At 43.2% G+C, this 18,359-nt stretch overlaps 1 protein-coding gene across 1 annotated transcript in view; it reads right to left on the minus strand.

Moving 5' to 3' along the window:
- The window catches only part of LOC308186183 (neuronal acetylcholine receptor subunit alpha-7-like), a 60,041-nt gene that overhangs the window by 11,423 nt on the left and 30,259 nt on the right, over positions 1-18,359 (minus strand). The window contains exons 4-9 of the mRNA XM_080575212.1: positions 17,666-17,710; positions 16,393-16,502; positions 13,309-13,388; positions 10,944-11,111; positions 9,729-9,923; positions 8,331-8,417 (exon numbers count right to left, since the gene is read on the minus strand). Coding sequence (XP_080431338.1) covers positions 8,331-8,417; positions 9,729-9,923; positions 10,944-11,111; positions 13,309-13,388; positions 16,393-16,502; positions 17,666-17,710 — 685 coding nt within the window. The remainder of the gene's footprint in view (positions 1-8,330; positions 8,418-9,728; positions 9,924-10,943; positions 11,112-13,308; positions 13,389-16,392; positions 16,503-17,665; positions 17,711-18,359) is intronic.

Below are 18,359 nucleotides of genomic sequence, written 5' to 3' on the forward strand. Positions count from 1 at the left end.
AGTTTCTTGGAGACCAGGGAAATCAGAAGGTGGAGGACAGACTGCCTTGCTGGCTGACTTACTGTTGTATTCAGACATCAAAGAGACAGGGACGATGACAAGGGCAAGAAAAAGTTGTCCATCATTAAGATTTACTGTATCTGGGACACCTTGTGTCAATCTATTAGGTCTCACTGGCAGTAGAAGGCAAAAAAAAAATTGTTACTGGTGCCTCACAAACGTGAAATATCTTAAAAGACTGAGAGACTTCAGGATTAGAACCTATGTTGACCTTCTGATTATGGTATTTTTAAAGGGCATAGATTTTCTCTCTCTTTTTCCTCCCACATGCTGTTGAATAATAGAACAAATGTTTGAGGAATAAAACTGTTCTTATTCTTTTTTTCTTTTTTTTTTCTTTTAAACAAAGTGCATCCAAGAGTCATGGATTTCTGCAAAGCACCATTGATCACTGTAAAGAACTGCTGCAAATAAGAATTTCTGTTGGGTGGAAGAAGCTGAAAGGAGACCTGGCATCAGCAGGTCACCAGGAAGGACCATGAAAAGGGAAGGAGAAAATCATTCCACAAAACTGGAAAGAGACAGGCAAAAATGAAATGGCAGCAGCTGAAGACATGCAGGCAGATGACAAAAGATGCAATAGATTAATCTCATTTTCTCTCTCTAGTCAGGACCATTAATAATATCTTATGCTCATAGCTTAAACAATCTGTAATTCCTGGAGGTGGCAAAGCACCACATTGCTTCCTTGTCTTAGCAATTTGCAGTCTCATTTGCTGTATGACTAACTGCAAGAAATCACCCTAAGCATCTGCTGCAAACTTACTTACCCACAGCTTACAACCTTGATTTGTATTGAGATAATGTTGGCAAGATAATGAATGGCAAGGAGGGAAGAAGGCTGAAAACAGGTCAGCACAGCAGAGCCCTGAGCTGCAAATTCAACTGTTGTGGATTTAGAATAAGCAAGCAGATGAAGAAGACAGAGGAAAATGCAGTTATGTTATCTGGAGATGAGGGTAACTTGAGGGTTTTTATGCAGCATTTGACACATCCAGCCAAGGTGTCAGGCATCATGTGGATGTTGATCATAGGAAGTGACAGTTCCTTATCTTCACAAGCCCTGCTGTCCACTTCCAAATGCTCTCTGCACAAGTTAGCTTTCAGGTGCTTCACACTTTCTGCAATAAGAGTCCTTTTATAGAAAATACAGATTTGGTTGTGTTATTGTGGAGAGAGAAATAGTGATTTGCAGCATTTTGGAGATATTTGGCTGTGGGGAAAAAAGTCTGACATGATTGAGGACTTCTCCCGAGCAACAGGATGCTCTCTGACTGGTTTCAGAACATTTCACCTGAGGATTTCCCTTTTGGGCAATCTGATCTGACTTCCTCAGAGCATGGCTAGGATGGAGGGAGTGCAGCCAACTCACACCTTATTGCAGATTTGGTCTCAAGCTAAAGCTGTCCTGCTGTGAGTGCCCCCAGCTGTTGCTCTGCATAACTGTACTTCTCTGCCACCCAGGACCTGACCTCAAAGGCTTCTGGTCTGCTGTGAGCTGTGGACCAACAGGAGAGTAAACAGCCAGATGAATTGCAAAGTGATCATTTTAGGGTCTCTTTCTCCACTGCATTGCCCTGTTCTCACAGCAGTGGGACAACACTGCAGCAAAACAAAGGTGGGCTCAAGGCAGATGCAGGAAGGTGGCAGAGAAACCTTCTGAAATTGGTGTTTTTATCTGTTGCTGGAAGCAGCCAGCATCACGGAGTGAGAGGGAAGAGTGGCAACAGCTACAAAACTTTTCAGTGCTTCAGGGTTTCTCCCCTCTGGAGATGATGTCGGAGGTGGGAAGGAAGGAGGTCAGGAAGCTGGTCGTGATCATGCCCACAGCCGTGATGCTCTGAATTTTCTAGTGCAATGGGTTTGGGGTTTATCCGACTTTAACAAGGGTTGTGGATTGATCTGTCTTTCTGAAAGACTAGTTGGTATTCGTAGTAACTAAACATTACATTAGAAGCTACATTTTTTTATGGTTTATAAATCCAAACCAGAAGCTTAAACTGAGACACTGATTTTTGAAGATATGCCTACAGCAGTACAAGATTAATTAGATTCTGGTCACTGTTTTAACAGGTACTGCTGGATGTGTGTAGGCATGGTCAACAGCTGTGACATCTTAAGGAGTCTCTACTCAAAGGACAGTCATGAAGGGACAGAGCTACAGTCAGGAATCTGTCTTGACGTAGGGGAACTTGTTCCTCAGTGACTTCTTAATGCATGGTTTACTAGCCTTAATTACAAGGTTGCTTCCAAATGGGAAACACAGCTTAATGAAACAGACCAGAGATATGGAGGCTGTAAGAAGGGAGGCACAGAGCTCTATAAAAAAGAGAATTCAGGCATATGTCTATTGCCAGAGGAAGGAACTGATCTTATCTCCAGAGATGGTCATAAAAATATTATCAAAAAATGGACTTGATTATCCATCCCTGTTTACCTGAATAAATTTATCTTTATAGAGTTAAAAATAAAAATAAAAAAGACACTTCCAGTTTACATCTGAATGACTCAAATGTAGTTCTCAGATTAATTACCTAAGCCTTTAGTTTCAGTGGGTAGGACCTGAGCTTGTACAAAAGCTCTAATTGAAATAAGAGGATTTGCTTAATTTCAGTGCGGTCACTGAACTGGGAAATCGGCACATGCACATCCATGTAGATATCCCTTCTTATATAATGCAGTAGGCTGGGTGCAATGGTAGGGACATGAAATCCCTTTGAAATTACTGGCTTTCATTGTGTGAGATAAATCTATGCATAACTGCATAGGTTTTGAGAAGTGGAAAGAACAGTTGATGTATACGTAAGCTGTATCACACAGGCTTTAGGATTTTAGCCAGTGATCAGCACATTCAGCCCAGCCATTTCAGATGTGCAATACACCTGGAGTACTTTGCATTTCTTCATGTTCCTTCCTCAAGTAATGACATCCATCTCTCTCTACTTACATAGACTCTTCATAAAATATTTTCAAAGAGAGAAATCAAAAGTCAAAGCACGTGTGCAGCCAGACACATTGCCCATGAGGAATGATTAAGCTACACCAGGGAGGGTAAGTTTAGGACACAGCTGCTGCTCTATGGACGTGGTCTGAAAGTCTTTTAAGGAGCTACACTCCAGAGCTTTGAGTGCCAGGAGGGACCTCCAGGACCCAGAAGTGAAACAAGCCTTGTGTATAGAGTTGACTTGTGTTGGGCTCCGGCCAAACCATTGTGTTTGTAGATGTCATGGGACTAAAACTCTCTTCATCCAAATGGCTGAGCTGGTTTCTGTTGCTAGGGGTAGTTAATTTTTTAAACAGAAACAGAGGCATCCTTGCTCTGGTTCCCAAGCTTCTTTCTTTGGCATCACAAATGACTTTGCAGAAGGGCAGCATTCAACTTTTGAATGGTCTCTGTGCCTTGCTTGGCACGTACTCATGCTGCTGAAAATTGTGTTTTGGAAATATTTTTTTCCCCCAAACATGGATGGTCTCCTGGAGAAGGATGGGAGCAGATGTGCTGCTATTCAAGGAGAAACTAGCTTCTGATATGAATGCAGGCCCCCAGGAAGGCTGGGTGAGAGCAGGGACCAAATGTCATCATCCAGACTACCCAGATAGAACATTTGGCAGGGAAATAATAGACTGATCATTGTGGAAAAGAAAGTTCCTGTAAACACAACTTGCAGTGCAGTGGAGTATCAGGATTCTGGTGTTGAAAAGTGCTGAGCAGCCTGCTGCTTATATCTATAAGCTTATATCTTTGCTGCCTGCTCTTTGCAGAAAAGAAGTCTGCTTGTTTTTAATGTGTATTAACACAGCATTTAGAGGGCTGTATAGAAATGGGCATCCATTGTGAGGGGAAATTGAACATCATGAAGAACAGCTCTGGGCAGCTTTATAAGCAGACAAAGAAAGGGCACACACACCAAGGAACCAGGGAGCAGCTTTGTGCAGAGGTAGAAAAAAGCAAATGTCTTGCCCTGCCTGTCTTCTTGTGTCTATTTAGGCTGAGTGGTGCTTTATTCACTGTAAATATAAGTTGAGGACACAAGGGAAGTGGCCTCAGCTAAGAAGAACCAGACTATAATTTCCACATTTCCTTTCAAACAGACCAGACCTGAGAAGCTAGTTCATTCCCAGGTGTCGTATTAGAGCAGCATTCCTTTGTCTCTTCATAAGAGACACTCCAAACAGCAGCCATGAGAATTTCCAGTATTATTATCTACTATTATTTAAGTAGTTAAAGCTGTGGTCAGATGGTGGAGAAAAGTAAAATGTACAGCATGTTTGGGTTTAGTGTTTATACACTAGCAAAGGCCAGAAGTGTTCAGCCATGTCCAGGTAGCAGTGGGTGCATGGCTGTTTCAAAAATAAAAATAAAAAAATTCTAGGAATAAATTCAGATTTTCCAAAGCACGTGGGGTCATGTTTTCCCACACAAAGACCAGCAACAGTGGCTTTTCTGTAGACTAGCAATGGATTTTTTCAGCTGCTGGTGGCTTTGTTAAGAGGATAGAAGGTGTGCTCTTCATAGAGTCATTTAGGTTGGATAAGACCCTTAAGATTATCAAGTCCAATCATCAACCTAACACTGCCAAGTCCACTACTAAACCATGTCCCCAAGTGCCTTGTCCTCATATCTCTTAAACATCTCCAGGGATGGTAACTCCACCACTTCACTGTGCAACCTTTTCCAATGCTTCAGCACCCCTTCATGAAGAAATTCTTCCTGACATCCAAACTAAACCTCCCCTGGCACAACTTGGTGCTGTTTCTATCACTTGTCACCTGAGAAAGAGACCAACACCCACCTCTCTACAACCTCCTTTTGGGTAGTTGTAGGGATCGATGAGGTCTCCCATACCGGGGAGACAAGTTAATACCCACAAGGCTGAACTATTTGGAGGAAAGGCTGACTGAGCCAGCATGCAATTCAGGCCAGAGCTATAGGCAGCCCTGGCCCTAGGCAAGCAGAGCCCATCAGGAGTCCAGAGGGCAGCTCTTGGGAGATGGCACAGGGGGCACAGGGCTGCACAGGGGCCAGCCAAGAGCTGGGGCAGAGTGGGCATGGGGTGAGGAGCCAGGAGGCCCGGGGGGATCCCTCCCTTCAGCAACAGCCAGGCCTCATCTAGGTGCTCCTTTCTGGGGTCCTGGGCAGGGCGGATGACGGCAGACTTTCAGAGAATGATGCCTGAGTGGACCCCACCATGTGGATGGGTCGGTTTGCTTTTAGGCTGTTACAGGGGAGCATCAGATGAAAGTAATCATGGGGTTGTTTTAGGCAACCCTCATCTGGATACCTAAAGTCAGTCTCTAGTGTCTTACAAAGTATTTGTGTGCTGGCATAATTATATTATAATGTTTCACAATGCAAAATTTGACTAATGAACAGATGAAAGAAACAGACTGCATTTGACCTACATGACAACTTTGAGATTCCAATATATTTAATATGCTCTAATTATTGAGGCATTAGGAAAAACTTGTAACAATACGTGCAGCCAATGAGGCATACTAGCTGTGAGAAGAGACTCCTTTATCATCTCCCTGTCTTTTGATCTAAAAAGGATGAAAAGTTGTGAGAGGTCCTAATATAACATTTACATGGAGAAACGGACTGTTGCATAGTCAACCTCCTTCTCCACAGGTAGATCTGATTTTTTTTTGCCTTGAAGTTAGATAATAAGATGTCTGAGTAAATGTTCTTTTGTTATTTTTATGATACAATTCATGCTAGGCTTTAATTTTACAATGATGAAGTGCACCTTCTGTCAGCACTTAGATACAATGTTGAATTTTTAGTTTATTTCAACTGTCTGGAATGTGAACCTTAGTCATGATTTATATGCAAATATTGACCTTAGCTCACAGGAGAGGATAATTTAACAATTTCTGAGTTTTCCTTTGGTGTTCATACTTATTTCTTTGGCAATCCAGAACAGCTTTATTTTTCCCACCCTGTTATGAGATCAGGAAGCTATGCTTTACCCAGTTTATAGGAGAGAAACTGAGTCCTCATGAGATCAAGATAGAGTGATGATCCTATGAAAATAAAAATAATAATACCTGTCTGTAATACTCAAATCAACTTCAGGATAGAAATGACTCAAATAGACATGCATCAGGTGTTGTTAGCTGGGTCTTGCAGAACAGCAGAGTCCCAGCCTCATTTTCTCCTTTTTAAAGCCAGCTCCAAATTTAGCAAAAGGAGGACCAGGAGATAAGGGACTGCACTGCACAGATCACTTAGTCCCAGTGAAAAAGATAACTACTGGCTGCTTTGCCTGTGCCCACAGGGTGACTGTCACCAGCTTCTCCTTCAGCAGGTGCCGGTAGTAACTCAGGCTCTGCACCCAGGTACATGTGCATCCAACAGAAAGACAACAAAAGTACACGTGCCTTCACTGATCACAACTTGCCACCCAGCCTTCTGCCTCTCCCATCCAATTTAGCCATCACAGCTCTGCTGGGTTTCTGCCTCCTCAGCCCAAGAGAGGCGGAGAGCCACCTGAATCTCCTGGCCCTCTGACCAGCTTCAAGGCATTCCCTTCTGCCTTTGCTTCTCTGAAGGCACAAGGGAGCTTCTCGCTGCTTCTCCCTCTCGTGCTGCCAGTGACAAATCAGCTGGCAGAGGAATGTGCAGCACACAGAGGTGACTTTCCCTTCCTGTAGTTTATGTCACATGCAGCTTCAGAAACAAGATGCCATCAAGTCCATATTTCTCACTTTTTCTGTTAAGGTTCATAATATCCACGTCTTTGTGTGCTAGCAGCTTGATATGACAGTCCCATAACAAATAAGCCATCCCTCCTCCCACATCAATTTACCTCGTAGAATAAAAGTGAATCCCTCACCTGACTTGTTATTTGACACTCCAGAAAGAACAAATAAATAAATAAAAAATGATTACAGCCCGCTGTCTTTCTTGTATGGCCTTGGGCAAATCATTTAATCCTTCATAGTGTCTTCACTCCTTGTCTGCAAAAATGGGAAAATATCATTCCTTCCAGCTGTTTCTTTATACTTCCCATCGATTGTGTGCTTTGTGTGCCTAACCTACTGATCTGGAGACTTCTGATACCACAACAGTGACAAAGTGAGTAACAATCTACCACGTTAAATCCACATAAGATTTTTTTTAGATGTTTCCATGGCTATTTGCTAACTCATAATAAAAATATTTATCTAGTATAAGTTTCTATTTCTTGTATTATCTTTGGAGTTATTTAACATTGGTCAATGCCAGAAAGAGAATTGCCTAGAAGGTTCCTAGTTTGGATTTTACAGGGCTATATCTAGCTTTAGAGATTTTAAGCCAGTTATGATTGTGGGTTTTTTGCTCTCAGTGTAGGCTGTGCAGTCTCACAAGCATTTCCCCCAGAGGGTGATATCCTATCCATTTTGTGTTCGTGTTAACTTCTCTATCTGTAGGTTGAGTCTTGCTGTTCAGACAGTGGTGGGAATTTCTTGAGTCATTTGTGCAAGCCTCACCACTCTGTTCTTACCTTCATTCCTTGGTAAGGACAAGCTCCCCTGCAACAGCATGGCAATTTAACTCACACTGGTTATTTCGAAAGAACAGCTCATGATTGCACCTATGAGAGTTCTGTGTCTAGCTTGGTGGGGATGACCACGAAGAGAAACTGAGACTTCAGTGAGGTTTAAAGGCTCATGACACATCTTTGCAGACTCCCTGTAGATCTGCATATGGTGGAAGGACTCTGTCCAATGCATTGTTCATTAAACTTTTTCATATTTAAGCAAAAAGTTGTGTTTAATTTACATCAGGTAGTACAATAAATTCCCAACAGTGCATAAAAGGATGGAGAGCAGGTGACGTGGAAGAGGAAAGGATTTTCTTCAGACAGCAGCACTGACATCTTCAAATGGGCCCAGCTTCATCCAGAGAGATGTCAGAGTAACTGTACCAGCAGACCCAATGAGCCCAGCACCATGGCCAAGTAATATTCCTGTATCCCACCCACATCCATGTACTGGTGGTGCTGTCCTTTGTACTCTGCCTACCCAAACCTCCACATCGTGTATTGATTCTTCGTCCCCTGAATCATTCCAATTACCAGCTTATATGATACTTGCAGAGCCCCTTTCTATCCCTCATGCAGGCTCTCTCTGCATCTACTCAGACAGCAAAACCCAGACAGGGATTTACTCCTGACGTTGCTGAAATGTAGAACTGTGGTAAGACAAAGAGTCAAACCTCCAATAGGCATTGAAGAACTCTTGGAAAGCATTGTACTTTATGCACAGAGCAGAGAAAATCAACCTACCTATTAGTGGGACTGAGTCAGAAGTTGCAGGCATGATCTCGGCCACAAGCAGCATGAATACTGTCAGGGAAAGCAGAACAGTGATACCTGCAGGGAGTGAACATGTAGGGGAAAGATGAGGAACACGATCACTGCAGCTCCTCCTCTGATGTCTTTGCTGTTAAATATAACTTTGTCCTGATCTATGGCTAAGCCAAAACCATGACTTAGTGCTTGTCAGAGCAGGTGAGAACTTCTACCAAGTGAGAGCATCTTTGGATGCACTTTTATCTGCTCCCTTTCCACTTCTCAATTGCACCCAAACCTTTGCTCCTCTGAAAATAATGGATAAATCTTTGCAGGTCAGTCAAATGGAGCTTGCAGATCTCATGAAATACACTGTTCTTGCAAAACAGAACTCATACAAAACCCAGACAATTATTAAGGGCTAGGAGACACTTGAACAGTTTTGGCTATTGCATGTTATATAACACCCTCCACAGAGATGCATGCCTGTTTCAAAAGGAGCTCTTTGTTATCTTGTTCTCTCTGGAAAGGCTGTTTGCAAAACCTAACTACCCTAAGCTGAGAAATTGCTTTTTATTTCGCATGTTTAATGTATGAACATTACATCCCATTTTTGTGACAACGTTGTTACTTTAGCTCAGATAATCCTTTTCCCTGCCTGTTTTTCACAGGCAGCAGTCGTATCCCTCACAGCCCGTGTTTTGCTTCTTGTAAGACTGGCTGCTCAGTAGAACCCTGATGGTTCTACCAAGTGCATTTGCATGATTTAAAGGTTTCTATCCTGATTGCATCTGTGCACAATTGACTCTAAAGGTCTTAGCTGGGTCACTCTTACATATTTACTTTACTTTTATTTATTTTACATTTTATTTTCCCTGTCTTTTCTTGGAAGCGCCCCTCCTCTCTTTATTGGTACACATGACAGTAAATCTTGTTTAGCTATTCCTTGGCTGTTGCTACTTTGCATTGCTTGGGAACTCATGGTTTGGAGGTTTGGGAGCTGTACTTGGAAGGCAAAAATAAAGTGTCCAGCTGCTGCTGCTCATGACCCTTCACTCTCTGTATGTCAGCATGTCTTATCTGAAAGAGAGAGTTAATCAGCCGTGAAATCCAGTGAGACTTGCTAAGGAACAGAACCACAGGGAAGACAGAGTACTATCACTGCTGCCTCTGCCAGAGATGAGTTCTGCCTCATCCCAGGGTAAATGCAAGTAGAAGTACTTAGCACAGTGTGTGTGAATGGTGTGCAGAAAGCTGTTACACCAGTTTCTGCAACCAAACAAGTGCTTCTGTTGTTCCTCCAGGGAAATCTTTATTTATCAAGCACCGTGAGGCATTATTTGCCAATTTATGGGAATCCCTAATGAAATAAGTGAATTCTTGAGCACTTACCTAAAGAAATCTTCTCTCCTGAATCAGCTGGCAAGAGGAAAACAAGCAGAGCCAAGCCAGATATGAGGACACAGGGAATCAGTAGGTTCAAGCCGTAGTAGAGGGTGCGTCGGCGCATGGTGATGGTGTATGTCACATCTGGGTAGGGTTCTTTACAGCACTCGTAGTACATCTCATTCCTTTTTCCTGGGACACCTACAGAAAGGGAGGTCAGAGCAGTGAGGAGAGGTGCAGGACTGCCCAGCATCCATCCCCTTGGAAGGGGCCAAGAACAGATGGCTTATGAGCCAGTGTGTGGCTCATAAGGGCCTCTCACTGGCACCAAAAGGATCTCCAGAGACGCCCTAGTCTTTCCCCAACCACAAGCAGATCCAGCTTTTTGTGCAGAAAAATGTTTTTTATTTCATGTTCTTATGAACGAAATGTTTCTTATTTCAAGTTTCTTATTTTATTGCCTCTCAGATGCCCTGGCTGGTAGAAATACTGTAATCAGTTGTTCTGGGGCAGTTTTTCCTTGGCTATATATCCGGATTAGAAGACGAAACATCCTGCTTGCAAGTTCTCATTAAGGTGGTCTAAAACCTGTCCATTTCTACAGCATTACTTCTGATTTACCCCTACTTAAATGAGTTCAAAATATCTCACTGAGATCAAGCTATGAATAACCAATTCTGGACATGGGTTCCTCTTTTAAAAATACAGGTATCTTCTAAAGCACAGAAGAGGAGAGAGACATAGTGAGCTGCAGTTATTTGCAGATATTACTGACTGGAGGACACTTTCATGGTTTTCTGCGTGAGAGGGATTCTTTGCAAAAGCTCATTTCAGTTTTGCTGAAATAGTGTTTTTTGCACCAATCATTTTTTGGCTGATGTGTTAGAGTAGATGTGACAGTAGTGTTCAGTGTGTCTACATGAGGTACATCTAAGTATAGTACTGGCATACTGCTCGGATGCATCAGCACCAGTAGATTTCATCTATGCACTTAGATTTAGGCAATTGCTTCAGAACACAGTGTTTTCAGACACATTTCAAAGAATGCATTTGAAAGGTTGTTTCTGAACTCTTTTTTTTTTTTTATGCTGTTGTTTTCATGGAAACTTTTAATATCTGTATTTCAAATGTCTCAACAGGATTGATCATTTCTATATATTTGGGTTTTGCCTTTGAAAATTAGACTACTGAAAAAAAAAAAATTTAGGCCAGACAATTTACCCACTAAATCCCACTCTCCATTTGAGATGTAGTTGGAAATATCAGCGTCAAGCATCTGTAGGTCAATCAACCAGCCGCTGTGAGTCCAGGAGCCAAACTTCAAATCACACTTCTGCACATCGAAGGGGAACCAGCGGACATCAATGTAGCAGGTGCTCTTCAAGATACCTGTGGACAGAAATCAACCAGAATCAATCACGTGCAGGGTGCAGTTCACCTCCACCCTTATTTATCCAGTTGATTCTGACCACCTTTCTTCTGCAAAAGCCTGTGTGATGTAGTCGTGGGGTAACCAAACAACTAGCACAGGTGGAAAATGTTGGCATGTGTGGAATATCATCCCTTCCTGGGGCACCAAGGAAGAGCAGAGAAGATGACCTGTGCAGCCCGTGCCACCAGCAGCTGGTGGCAAAGCACAGACGTCAACCCTGCAAACCCTCACCCCTGCAGGCCCATGGCTCTTCAGCCCTCACCTTACCTCCCCACCTCCCCTGGGCCAGCAGCCATCTCAGATGTGCCGTGCGATGGAGAAGCAGCTCCTGCTTCATTAGAAAGTTATCTCCAATGCTGTGCCGAGGTGACCTGTTTGCAGTAATTGTTTCTGCGTTCTCCCTAAAACACCAGCTAACACGAATCCTACCTCTGATTCACCTAAACAGAGTCTGATGCTTTGCTGTAAGTACTCAGGCTGCGACTTTTCAAGATTAAAATCCCCAAAACAGAGTTACTGTGTTGCTGTTTCTGCCTGCTGCTGCAGAGGCTGAGGGCATTCTGGCATAACTGTGTAGTATGTACACGGTTACTTATTCCCCTGCACAAACACTGATGCTCTGCAGAGGCTAGATTCCCTCCTTTTGCTCCGTCAGTTTCTGGTAGGTCTGCCTCCCACTGCCACAGCCATTGCGGGGTTGGTTTCATGGGCGTTTTCTCCCAAATCTTGGCTCTGCTCCCTTCCTTCTCAACAGACAGCTGTCTCCTTCTTGTCCCCTCTCTCCACTCCTCCACCAAGCCATATGTAACAGAGCTTGTTTCTCTAACGGAGAGCAGTAGCGGGTACAGCCTGCTCTCAGTCCTGGGAAATAAAACTTTCATGAAGCCTTGGAAACAACATCTTTTTCTCCTTTCCATGTTTTCCAGTCTCTTGATTGATCTAGCTGTTTCTGTGAGCAGTTGTTGCATTAAGTAGGCTGATTATCAACATTTACCTTCTAAATTGTGTTGGGCAAAGCAGTTTAGCAGCAGTTAAATTCATTTAGGAAATTATTTCCTGTGATTTGCATGAGACATTTCTATTACTCCTTATTCTCTCTTTTCAATTTCCTTGGGGTCTTAAGTAACCAATTCTTCGCCACAGAGTTTGTAGCTCACCATAGATGTACTCTGCTTGTGTGGTATGCTTTCTCCTCTGTTAGGTGAAAAGAGATTGGCAGAGCACCAGATCTGCCCACACAGACACCTTTTCCATCACCTACTTGTGCAGACCCTTGAGGAATGAAGAAGGCTCTGCTCTGGTGCATCCTGATTTAATTCCTGTCATCTGTTTCTCCCTGGAGAGCAACCATTCCCATGGTCCGCCGCAGAAAAAAACATAAAGTTCATAAAGATTTTTGTTTGTTTGTTTGTTTTTTCATTTGCTTGTTTGTTTTGTATGTTTTTAAAGAGGTCTCAGAGGTAGGGATCAGCTGGGGATCAGCCACCAGGGAAGACCCTTTTGTTTCCTGGTGTCCCTTGTGGATGTGCTGGCATCAACAAACCAGCAGCTATGGCACAAGGTTTGGACATTTCTTGCCCACCAAACGGAGTGACTGCGGAGCTAGCTTGTGTGTTTTCTGGCAGGTCCTAGCTGCTCAGCCCTCTGGGCACTGAATCAACAATACAGACAGAAAGTGGGATGTGTTCTGGGTCTGGCTGGCCAGCACTGGCCTCAGTTCATCTTTTCACCTGGATCTGGAGGTTCAGCCTCATGAGGTGGACTTGGCTGCAGAGGGATTGCTGCTTCTGGGTGCCTCCTCTGGTCACAGCTCTTCTCACTCTTAGGAAAGAGCTAGTTGGTTGACATGAGAAACTTCCCTCTGTGGTAAAGTGACCTGTGGTGTGTACCACCTTGCTTTGGGCAATACCTCAGCTGGGCCTCTGAATGATCAAACTGCTCAGGAGAGAGATTTACTGACTTATGAAGTGGAAATACGCAACCAATAATGGACCTAAATTACTTCAGTGGGTCTGTCTAATAATTAAATTACACAGCTTGCAAAATTTCTGCAGACTGCTTCTAAACACTTTGAATTCATTTATGAAGGAAAACTGCTTGTAGTTATTTGAAGCTACACATTCACTTAAAACAAACAAACACATTGCATTCTACCTGGAGGAATATATTGGCAGGATCCAGAGTAATTCACCAGCACATTTGTGTGAAATGTTGCATCAAATCTTTCATCCGCACTATAACACGATATAAAGAAAACAAAAGAAAAGAAAGAAAATGTAGGCTGATGTTTGAGTTAAGATGTACCAAATTCCTACAGAAAAAATAATCTTTTGTGAGAATTCAGTGCACAGAATCAAGGTCTGGCTTACACCTAAGTTAAGAGCACACCCTATATTAGTATCTTGCCTTCTGATAGACATTATTGGCCTGCTCCCAGACATGCTGGTGACTTTATTAATGTCTTCAGAGAATCAGAGAATCATATCATAGAATGGTTTGGGTTTGAGGGGGCTTTAAAGACCACCCAGTTCCAACCCCCTGCCATGGGCAGGGACACCTCCCACAAGACCAGGTTTCCCAAAGCCCCATCCAGCCTGGCCTTGAACACCTCCAGGGATGGGGCATCCACAGCTTCTCTGGGCAACCTGTGCCAGTGGCTCACCACCCTCTGAGTAAAGAATTTCCTCCTAACCTCTAATGTAAATCTCCCCTCTTTTAGTTTAAAACCATTCCCCCTTGTCCTATCATTATCTACCCAAGCAAAAATGATGCTCTCCATCTTTTTTAATAAATCCCCTTTAAGTAGTGAAAAGCTGCAGTGAGGTCTCCCCAAAGACTTTTCTTCTTCAGTCTCAACACCAGATGTCACAGGGCAAAGGCAGAAAGGAAAGGAGCAGAAGTATCATAGTTTTTGACGTTTCTAAGTGGTTTTCAAAGACTGGACTGTAGGCAGGATGTTTTTTTTTTCTGGGGCTGCTGTCAGAATCAGGCAGCTCATGGTGTAAATCAAGTTATTTTTTACCTAGATATCTATTATGGGAGAAAAGATTTCCTGAGGCTATAATTCTGCAGTCTCTTAGGATACATGGGGGCCAAAAGTTTGCTTCAGGCAATGGAAGAAGACACTGGAGAGAAGTTCTTTCAGATCTGGGGTTCATAGGACAGTACTGATTGAGACTGTAAGAGCAGAAACCATGCAAAAGGGACCAAGAAAAGAGAATTTATTTAAGATTCCACCAGTTCTGAGAAAAAGAAGGGAATAGTGAATATCACTAAGAAGGGAATAGGGAATATCACATTCTATCATAGTGTGCTGAGCAAGGGCGAGCATTCTTCAAGGGAGCAGGCATGGGGACCTGCTCCAGGTTAAATACAGAAGGTTCCCCGTGCTGGTGCTACAAACCCTTGCCTGTCATGGCTACGTGCAGGTCTTTGTTGCATGACTCCACCATCTTACACACCCAGTCTTACAACCAAACAAGTAAAATTCACATTCCCTGTTCCTCTTATGACCTGCCCTCTGTTCCGGTCTGAGGAGTCCTCAGGCAAGACATGCTGGAGGAGACGACATACAGGACACACAGACAGCCTACTCTGATGGGAAAAAGTAAATCACAGTGTCTGCTGCTTCAGGATCCTCTGCATCGTGGCTTGGAAATCAAGGGCTGAGCATTGAAAACATGGGAGCAAGATCATATGCCTCAGGATAAGATTAATGAAACAGAACAAAACAATGGGGATGAAATTGAAAAGACCAAGGTGCAGGACAAGTGATGACATAAAAGGCAGCAAAAAAGGCTTTCATTAGTAGAAGAAAACAAGGAAAAGTCTAACAGGACAAGTCAGACAGGATAGACCCACTGCTTGCTGTGGTACAGAGAGCTGCAGTATCCTGTACCCTCTGCACTTCACTCTTCACAAATTGTGGCTCACCCCAAGTAATTCTCACACAGCGCCAGGAGTCCAGGGCAGGAGAGGGGAGGAATAGGTTAAAGAAGTGTATGTAGATGAGAGAGATTCCAGTTGGCAGCACTGATGAAATTTACTCTCAAGTACTGAAGGGACTGGCCGAAATACCCTCTGAAGCATTAACAATTATCTGTGAGAGCTCAGGGAGAACAGGGAAGGGCTCAGTGAATTAGAGAAGATCAAACAGAATTCTGACTTTTTTTTCTTTTTTTTTTTGTAAAAAGGTAAAATTACAGACACATCAGTCTAACTTCAAAGATAATGAGGTGAAAAAAGCTGGCACAGATTTGTCAAGGGCCAACTGGATCAAATCAATCTAATTTTCTTACTGACTAAATGAATAAGAGGAGGTAGGAGATATATCTGAACTTCAGAAAGCCTTTTCCATGTCATGCTCTTATAAATAAACTAGAGTAATATGGACCATACCATATGCTTCATTTTTGGTGACTGAAAATGAGTAGAGAGACTTTAAGTAGTAAAGCCGGAGTAAAGAATTATACTTTAAAAATTTCCAGGCCACTCCAAGCCTCCTTCAGATATACTGGGGACTTGGAATGGAAAATGGATCTTGGTAGACAGTGAAAAAGAGCAGAATGAAATTCAACCCAGATAATTAGAAAATATTATGCATACAACTGACAGAAAAAGACAGATCAGTGAAAATCTAGCCAGACAGCAAGACTGGAGAACAAAATTAGTCCAAAAGTAAGATGTTAGAGCAAAAATAAAATCTCTCCCTCCTGGAAAGAATTAAAGAAAAGTGTCTAGAGAACTTTCACTCCAACCAAAACTGCAGAAGTACTGTCCAGAGTACTGGACTCTCATGGAAAAGAAAAAAAAAATAATCTAGAGTGTTAAGAGGAGACAAGGGGTGACGAAAAGAAGTTTAGAAAATGTGGGTGATGGGTAATGTGCAAAGAAACACAGATTGTTCAGTTCAGGCAGGAAGACTCTGGCAGCGGTAATTTTCTAGCACAGGTGCGTTAATTATAAGGAGAGTATGGATTGTTTGCTCTGCACATTCACTGGGATAAGGGAAATAAGACATCTGCAAAACAACTGCAAGATTTAAACTGGCTATTAGAAAAATCTGTTAGCTGTTGTTTTTTTTTTTTTGTTTTTGTTTTTGTTTTTTTTTTTTTTTTTACGTGTAAGAGAAGAAGTCCTGGATGGATAAAGCCCTGAAATATCAGTGAAGCAATGTTGTTTTCCACCACCTAGTGCTCTAGTGTTAGGCTCTCACTGGATATTGCGCACCTTGCTTACCTGTTATACAGAAGAATGTCTGGTACCCAAATCTGGTCAGCTGGAAATCGTAAGTTCTGCACTCCTGGGTATTCATACTGATCCCAAGACAAGTAAATATCAACCCAGTACTGTTGGAAAATACATACATTATGTTATACAAGCTGGCAAAAGACGTTTAAGGTATCTGGAATGTTTAGGGAACAGAATGGATGTTGTCAATAGCAATAGCAGTAGTATGATAGTATGATAGTATGGCTAAAAGGGTGTTACGTGTGCTATAGCTGAAGACACCCTCTGCAAAGGACAGGATACACATAGGCTGTGCCCTGACAGTCCTGTAGTCCCGTGGGATGGTTTGTGTTAGTTTTTCCAATAGAGCTAAACCCATTCTTTCTGCAAATAGCAGCAGGTAGCTGCAGAAGAAGCTGCACCCATTAACTTGACATAGTGTTCGGCTGCTTAAGTCAAAGCAGAATTAGCTCAATCATTCAAGTCTCCCGCAGGCTTTCCCCTGCAGAGCTGCATCTTTGCTGAGCACAAACCATTAAGGAGATCGGTTTATGCTCCGTAAGAATAGATCATATCTCTCACCATACGCCACCAGCAGCAGACGTGGTGGGAAGCTCCCTCCACCACAGCCCTAAGTGAAGATCAGTTTTGCTTATCCTGCGTGGCCAGCACTGGTCACTGCTCAGCTGGAGAGGTTTGCAGGAAAGGGAAGAGGTGCATTTAGGGATGAGGTTGTTAAATCGGGAGGGAAGGCAGTGCTCCTAGGAAGCTGTCCCAACTATGAGCCTGGGCACTGCTGACAGCAGTGCAGCACAGGGCTGCACGTGGTCCTCTGCGTTTGGGAGTGCGTGCTGGGGGGTTCTTGTACAAGCCATGAGAGCAGGGCACCCAGGTCTTACTGTGTCTTACTTCACCACAGGTCCTCATCTCTGCCCTTGGAGAGGCCCTGAGCCCCTTAAAGAGTCTCTCCTTCACTTGTGGTGGGAGTCTGGCTTTTGGGCTCTCCATTGCAAGACCCCCTATGCCCAGTGGTCTAACTATATAGGTTGGTATTACCTCCTGAAGCCAACAGGTCTGCCCAATGGATTAACTCAGTCTCCTTCGCTTTGTTTCAAATGCTAAAAGGAACATCGGAAAAATTTCAGAGGACTCAAGAACATGCACTAATTTCACACTGCAGACAAATTAAAAGGCAGCAATCTTGCTTTCCAGGTAAGAAAATGCATCCAGTAGTTTGCTATTAGGAAGGGGGGGTTGTTCTTTATCGACACAGGTTACTCACCATCTGCAGCCAAGCGTTTGTGATCAACACCTGGTTCTTCTCATCCTTTGAATGAAAGGGGAAAGGAAAAAGGGAAAGGGAAAGGGAAGAGAAAAACGGATGAGCCACAAATTACAGATAAATTACAAGTGGAAGAGTTCTTGTTCTGCTTCTTTGAAAACCCATGCTCTTGGGGTAAACAAGCACAAATGGTATGGAGTAGACTGGGAGCTCAGCACAGAACCACCCAGCTGCTTTGCATGGCTCAGACAATAATGGCTCTTTCTACCCTTTAAAACTACAGACCTCCTGAATTTATCATAACAAATCACTATCAAAAGTGAAAATAATAGACAACAGCTGTTATTTTGCTGGAGACAATTGAAGAGCTTACCAAATGCACAAGCTTTTCCTTTTGGCTAGCTGGGCAGAACAAGTTATTTCTAATACCATGAAGCATGTGGTAATTGGAGCAGGTTTATGTCTTCTCTGCTGCCACTGCAAAACCGTAGTGAAACAGCACTGGAAGCACTCTTCTTTTGGAGTCTGCAGAACCCCAGATCCACACCCATGCTTTGCATAGCTCCAGATACTGCCACAGGTGTGCCCTGCACTTATGGGGAGCTAAGGCTGGGTACTCAGTGGTGCTGGTTCACTGTATGCACAGTTCTGTCCAGCTTGAACTGAGGTGGATCCTTAGGTTTGGGTTTGATGC

Source organism: Anser brachyrhynchus, assembly GCF_964034855.1.
Source record: "Anser brachyrhynchus genome assembly, chromosome: Z".
Classification (NCBI taxonomy): Eukaryota; Metazoa; Chordata; class Aves; order Anseriformes; family Anatidae; genus Anser; species Anser brachyrhynchus.